At 39.0% G+C, this 7,171-nt stretch overlaps 1 protein-coding gene across 3 annotated transcripts; it reads right to left on the bottom strand.

The window, feature by feature from the left end:
• Positions 1–1,313: 1,313 nt before the first annotated feature.
• cirbpb (cold inducible RNA binding protein b) lies at positions 1,314–6,546 on the bottom strand. 3 transcript variants are annotated; one of them, XM_041229306.1, is made up of 7 exons: positions 6,464–6,546; positions 5,569–5,683; positions 5,267–5,373; positions 5,031–5,166; positions 4,803–4,896; positions 4,653–4,708; positions 1,314–1,333 (listed from the first exon to the last, which is right to left on the bottom strand). In XM_041229306.1, exons 2-7 carry the CDS (start codon positions 5,666–5,668, stop codon positions 1,329–1,331), a joined length of 498 nt encoding a protein of 165 aa, XP_041085240.1. In that variant the 5' UTR covers positions 5,669–5,683; positions 6,464–6,546; the 3' UTR covers positions 1,314–1,328. The 3 variants fall into 3 exon arrangements, with proteins under 3 accessions (XP_041085240.1, XP_041085238.1, XP_041085239.1); XM_041229304.1 differs by lacking the exon at positions 1,314–1,333 and adding an exon at positions 3,190–4,033; XM_041229305.1 differs by lacking the exon at positions 1,314–1,333 and adding an exon at positions 3,190–4,033 and having other exon boundaries at positions 5,040–5,166.
• Between the last annotated feature and the right edge of the window lie 625 nt (positions 6,547–7,171).

Raw genomic sequence — 7,171 nt, 5'->3', positions numbered from 1 at the left:
CCCACTTTAAAATAATCATTCTTTATTTCAGACAAGAAAATTTAAACATTTTACATGCCTCAAGACATCCTTCACTAAGAGGGATTTAAATACAAGCAATATCTTCCATCACCAGAAGGCCTTTGGGTGGCTCTGGATTCAGTTAAGTAAACAGGCACCAAGGAAAATCAAAGTCACCCAGAAGTGAATCCCAGACGATTTGCTCAAAAGTTAAAGCTTGTAATTGCCAGAGGCTATTCCATGCCTTTCACCCTGTATAAAAGCCACTGCATCACACTGATGATTAGCCCTCAAAAGTGCAGTTGATCCACCCCCACGAGTGCTTGCAGTTCCAGCAGCCTCAGGGTCTCTGGAGATACCGATTGGAGGGCCATTCCTCTAGCAAACTTCACCCTGAAATAAAAATCTGCTTTTAAATATACCACCTTCATGCTTGTGAAAAAAAAAAAAAAAAAAAACATACCAATTACCATTCACAAGCTACCCACTAGGCAAACAGCAGCCTTGCTAAACTTGAATCATAGGTCAAGGGGACACTTTAAAGCAATACAAATTGTTTTAAATTGAGAGAACCGCCCCCCACCCCCCAAAACCAACACAGAATTAGACACCCGAAGACATTACCCCAAAATCCATTTAAAACTATATTAAAACATGACATTGAAAAATAGCAGTGTTTGGCAACAGGCTTCAAGAAATGGGAATGCATGAATAAACTCTTTGCACCTCAGCCACTGACTGATTAACTTAAAGAAAAAAGTTTATTCTGAGCGGGTAATACTACAGATATTACTGTCTTTTTATTAAATGTGGGCTTATTTATATTCTCAATTAATGAAAACATTAACCTTTATTATATTTGATTAAAACCGTTTACAAGGGTTTGTCTTTTTTCATGCATTTCTAGCTTCATTGCTAGATCATTGCTGTCAATGTATCAAACACTTGTGGTTATAAAAAACTACAAGTTACAGGATTTTTAAAACCAACCCCCCCAAAAAAAGAACAAATTAGGAAAAAATAAATCTGGAAATTCAATATAACAGATTTCATAGGGCCCTACAAATATCCAGTCTTCATATCTGAAGTAGACAAAGAATCAGTGTTTGACTATGGGACAATGAAGTAACCTACTCAGATTGAAGGCAGTGTACTAAAATACACACATTAACATGTTTCAGCAGGACCAGGCAAATGCCTTGATTTTGCTATTGTGGACAATATACATACTAACCTGGTTGGCAACAGTACCAGCTCACAGGTAAACTCCTACACTGCAGCAAATCTTTGCTCAGGACATCACTAGCAATCCACTGGCAATAAAATTGTCAACCTAATCAAAAAGAAACAGACATTAAAACTTCACATCCAATCCATAAATACTACTTAAGTCATGTAACTTAGAACAGAACCCAAGGTACACATGTTGCTAAAAACTTGTATACCTTGAGTTTAAGTATTAAGCAAATTACTCAAATATGCAAAAGGGGCATCACTGCAATTTAAACACATGTGCCAAGTATACATTTTACAGGTACTTTGTTTTTGATGGAGATCCTGCATTGCTAGTCATCTGGAAGTTTGAACACCAATTCAAAATTTCACTAAACTATGGTTGAGATACACCAAATCAATGAATATGGTGTCAGAGCAATTAAGACCCAGGTGAACCTAGTTAACCCCCAGCTCCAGGACCAACTGCACTTGAGAAACTTGGCTCCAGGGAAACAAATTAGCATTGCCAAATAATTGATAAGAAAACAATAACACCATTAAGTGCCTATACCTTTTGGGGTGGAGCTAGTACAGCACCTATAAAACATACAAATATTTCTGTAGTTTTGGGGGGGGGGGGGGGGGGGGGATTTGTCCAACAGAAAACTAATTTAACAAACATCTCAGTGGCCATGTACAAAGGTGAATACAAGGGCTTCTATAGACAAGTACTTGCATTTAAAAAGTATATATTCATTCCAATGATAAACCCAAAAGGAATAGTCACTTAAAAGCTCTACCCCAACCCCAAAATAAAAACTTAATGTAAACTTTTGAGAACAAAATTATCAAATTGCAGGCTTGTATCAGCTAGCCACTGGGAGACTTTACACCAGAAAAGAAAGGTTTGTACATTAAATGTAGGCCTGGGCAAGAAACCTTTTCTGGGAGGTGGGGGAAAATTCCTCTAAAGGCAGGCTAGAACAGGACATGTGGCTGATGCGACACTGGAGGGTGGACTGAAAGTCAAGAGAATCATCCTTACATTTTCTAGTTGACATGAAATTTGCACATGAACTTGGAATCAGAATTTCCAGGTTACATTGAGGCTGTCCGAAGGTTTAGGCACCACTAGCATATAGACACCGGGGTGCTGGTTTGGAGAGGACTGGTTCCAGATTATGGCCAACTACACAGCTGAAGAGGAAACTACTTGCAGTTTAGATCATGCAGTCAAAGTGGCTTGGTAAATGCTTAAGAACAAAATGGATCTATAAAGCAGGGCTTCAGTTTTGACATCTTGGAAGAGGGATTCTCATGAACAGTATTATCTTTTTTCAAAATGAGAACTTAGTTGGAAGGATGCGAACAGGAGAGCAAAAGGAGTTACCTCAAATTACAGGCCTATCTCCACATATGAACTAGCCAAGAGAGCAGCTTTCATCTGAGGATTCACTTGTAGGTAGCCACAACACTTCTTTCTCCAAGGACTTTGTTGATTTTCCAACGGCTAGCAAAGAACTCTTGGATGTCGTTAGGCATTACAACACCCCAATTCCAGTTGTGAAGTTTGTTGTTGACATTCAATTCTAGACTTTGAAAATAAAAGTGGTCTTCCCTGTACTCCCCTAACAGTAATCTCAAGCTAAAGTACCCATTCCCACAACTTTCAAAATTAACACATTTACATTAAAAAAAAAAACCTACACTCTTCCTACAGATTTTGCATGCAGTACATACGCAAAATGCCCTTCTGAAGACTGGTGTCTTTCATCTATTAAAGATCCAGAACTTAAACTTATCTATGTATGCCACCACCCCTCCCTTTACCTTAAAGCACTCACACTTCCCCTATAACTACACTCTATTCTGGCTCACCTGGCAAAACCCATCTTGAATGGTGGGTCATCACCCCCTCCCTCCACTGGTGTACAATAGAAATGTGAACAGTTCTTGAGGCACAAGGAAGCAAGGCAGATTCAACCAGTTGTTTAATGGGCTTCATGAAGCCAAAAATTACAAAATAAGTTTCTTCAATGTTTGATACAGAGAACGCAAAAAGCACAATTTTGTTTTCCAGTGAAAAAAAGGGACAGTTTGGTAGGTACATATTGAAGATAAGGAACTCTGTTTTAAGTTTATTACAGAGATCGGATTCAGAACGTACATGTTGCAAAGAGTGAAATATCTGTAATGCCTGTAGCAGACTGCCTCTGAAATTTGTGCCACTGCAATTTTAAGTAGCCAGCCAATTAATTACCCAACAAAGTTGTCCAAAAGTAATTCACTGACATTGTAAATATACAACGTCTTTAGCTATATCAAGGTGGTTTGCCAGAATCGGTTGTACCCAGGTTGCACTTCTACCTTGCTACACTAAAGGAATGCATTACAGGAAACTGAAGGCGCATAGACTTTATTAAACATAAATTTCACAGCTTGTCAAGCTTCTGAGAAATGTGCTCAAATGTTTTATACAAAATAAACTAGAAAAAAAAAAAAAAGTAAAAATCTTCCTTCACTTAAAACAAAGTCTTGTATTACATCTGAAGGAAGATGCAACACTCAATTTTAATGAGAAATACTTAAACTGCTAATAAAGCTGTTAAACACATGAGCTAAAATAAGGTAAAAGTTGGGTTTTTGTTTCTCATTATCAGAAGCGGTCAGGCTGTGTGCGACAAGAGCACAACCAGAAACTACAGATTATTAAACACAAGACACTAGAAAAACAGATTCTTCGAAGATTATATCTTTATATAACACAGCCACCGAAGAGAGGATCTTGAACCAGGAAGGATTTTTTATTCGTGTGTAGCTGAGGACAAGAAGCAGGTACAGATGTAAAGGCACTGAAGCATACGGACAAATACTGATTTTTTGCTTTTAAATTTTACTTCCTCCCCATATCAATCCCCTAGACAGTTCAAAACACAGGTCATTCTAGCTGCCGACGATCAATAAGCTTCCTCCAAGTGCAATTACACTTGTACAAGATGTAGGCCATTGCGATTTGGATTACTCAGGATTGTAATGATCTCAGAAATTGTGACCACTTCACTGAATTAGGCTAGGGTGTAGGACATCCTTAACGGCTAGCAAATCGTCAAATGCAGATCCCTTTGTTCAAGACCAAATACAGTAGCTTGGCAGACTTAGAGGAATTCTCGGTTTCTTCCTTAACACCGTTTTAAACCAGAATAGTTTAAGTTGTGGTGGAATTAGGATAGTGCCTTTTAGCTGGATTCCACATGACTGTCAGAATTAAAGGACTCAAGTGCAGGACTGAGATTGAAGATACACTGCCTTACAGTCAACATAGAAAATCAAAAATCGATTTAAACTGATCAAAAACCGCTTCAGAATAGATAGTGTGTACACCCTCCCCATTAGCTAACCCCCCCCCCCCCCCCCCCCCCATTGTTATTCAAGCTTACCATAGCTGTCATAGCCATCTCTGTAGTTGTTGCCTCTGTCATAGCTTCCCTGCCCCCTGAAGAATGAAACAAAAAGGAATCAGAAAACTTAATTTACAAGATGGGGTTGACACACAAAAAACAACAAATGCAGCTGAAGTTTGGGTTTACCTGTTGTAATAACTTCTATCAGAAGAATATCCACCACTTCGCTGGCTATCAAAACGGCCGCCGCCACCGCCACCATAGCTTCTGTCTCCACCACCTGAAAATTAAAAGGCGAGGGGAAGATTAGAACCGATCCTTTAGCTAGCAATTCTACTTATGAAATAAATAAAAAGCAGGGTGTGACCTAAAGCAAAAGGAGACTAGCACTTTTGCGTCTTTGCCACCCCTTACCTCTCCCACCTCTGCCCCCTCTGAAGTACTGTCCTCCACCACCACGTCCACCCCCGGAGCCACCTCTGTATCCACCACCTCTGTTTCCTGAAGACTTGCCAGCCTGGTCAACCCGGATCTGTCGGCCATCAACAGACTGAAAGAAATAGGCAAAATTTAAATAGTTATGGGGGTTTGTGCTCCAGTAAGAGAGCCTCAATTATAGGAATAAATACATCCATCAATAAAATACTCACCTTTCCATTCATTGCCATCATAGCATCCTTAGCATCTTCTGTGTTTTCATACGTGACGAAACCAAACCCCCTAGACCTACCGGTTTCTCTGTCCTTGATCACCACAACTGTAAAGAGAGAAGGCAATTCAAAATGGTCGTCTAAGCCAACCAGCCAGCCAGCAGGGGGCGAAGGAGACCTTCATTTAAATTGCTTACATTTTTATTGAATCCGTATTTAGAATGCGATGCACTAACAAGGTCCACATACTCGAAACAATCACATTTTGCCAAACAGGATAAAAGAAAAAAAAAAAAACATACCCTCCGAGACATGACCATATTTGGAGAAGACGTCTTCCAGGGACTGCTCGTTTGTGTCGAAGCTAAGTCCACCAACAAAAAGCTTTCCTTCGTCAGACATTTTGGAATCGTGTTACTGGAAAAGGAAACAGTTACCTTATAAATATGCAACAATGTGAACACATATGGTTTACTGAAACTAAACACTTCTATTCGCGGCAAACTAACCCGGCCCACTTCGCTCCTTGTGTTTAAAACCGACAAAAGCAGGCCACCCCTCCCCCACCAGGCACGCACGGCGGGCGGCCTTCCTTAATTACACCACCTTTTAATTAATTGCAATATAAAACCTGACTAGCACTACATATTTTACAAGATTAAATAAATAAGTACTCAAGTAAATCACCCAACCGAGAAATCCAAACTGCGCCACATTTAAGGAAAAAAAAAAAAAAAAAAAAAAAAAAAAAACACACAACACATTTTAGTGACTTCAAAAAATAACCAGGTCTGTTTTAGTTAAGTATCGAAAGCTAGAGCTTCAGCTTGTCCTCGTCGCTCGGGAGAACCCCGAGCAGCGACAAAGGGCGGGTTTCTTTGTTCAAGCATTGCCCGAACTGTCCGCCATTTTAGACACTCCACTCCCCACCGCACTAGCTCGTTGGTATACGAACAACGGCCGCGTCTCTCAAACTCCTGCAACACTTACTTCACCATCACACTTGTAATTAATTAAGATAATTCGATTACATTAGCTGTACAATAAATAATGTATTACACGAAATTACATTTTATTTTCCTTGTTATTCAATTTATATATATATATATATATAAATCATACATAACAAAACTATTTTGAACAGTATTAACAAAACTATCGAATATCGGGACGTACCCGTTCATTCCTTTCACCCACCTTTTTCTAGTCACAAGCAGATCCCTCTTCGTCGTGGCCGTTTGATAACCACTGCGTCAAAATGGAGGGATTATATAGCAGACCATCCACGCCCATTTACTGAATAATTCATAATCAGGTGGCTTCTTTTCATTGGTCGTTCAGGCTTGGGTGTTTGAATAATTATGCAAATAAGACACAACCCCCTGGAACCGGTTTGAATAACACGAGGACGTTGTGAAAGATACGAATGTTTTAAAAGGCCTACAGATAGAGTACAATGAAATAATAAACAAAGCAAAAATCTGGCATGCATGAAATGTTGAAAACAGCTGAACAGTGTAGTTTTGAACACATAATAAATATATTTTGCAATTATTAATTTTTCATTGTTTGTATACGGGGGAAACAACGTCATCCTCATATGAGACTCGTGTAATTGCGTCTCACGTAGTCCCCCTGTAAACAGGAGAAGAAAGTTGATGCGTTTGTCACCATATGTGATGGTCGTGCATGAAGAGGTTAAATTATTATACATCTTTTAATAACGTAATAAATTAGCGACATGTACGTAGCTGTATTTTTAATGTCGTACCACATTTTTTTTTTTATTAGTTATGTATTTTCGTAGGACTTTACGTTGCTAGTAATAAAGCATCCTATTTATTTCGAGTCTAACAATTCTTTCTAGTTTTATGGTTCAAATAAATGTCGGACTTGAATGTGCTC

This window comes from Polyodon spathula, chromosome 26, assembly GCF_017654505.1.
Source record: "Polyodon spathula isolate WHYD16114869_AA chromosome 26, ASM1765450v1, whole genome shotgun sequence".
NCBI lineage: Eukaryota > Metazoa > Chordata > Actinopteri > Acipenseriformes > Polyodontidae > Polyodon > Polyodon spathula.
This window is presented reverse-complemented; position numbering and strand designations above follow the sequence as displayed.

Excerpts from the sequence above, each read along its gene's own strand:
- cirbpb (XM_041229304.1), bottom strand. The coding sequence starts at position 5,668 with ATGTCTGACGAAGGAAAGCTTTTTGTTGGTGGACTTAGCTTCGACACA. Across the intron at positions 5,167-5,266 it reads TGATGGCAATGAATGGAAAG|TCTGTTGATGGCCGACAGAT; the intron begins GTGAGTATTTTA and ends TATTTCTTTCAG. Across the intron at positions 4,897-5,030 it reads AGGGGGCAGAGGTGGGAGAG|GTGGTGGAGACAGAAGCTAT; the intron begins GTAAGGGGTGGC and ends TTTAATTTTCAG.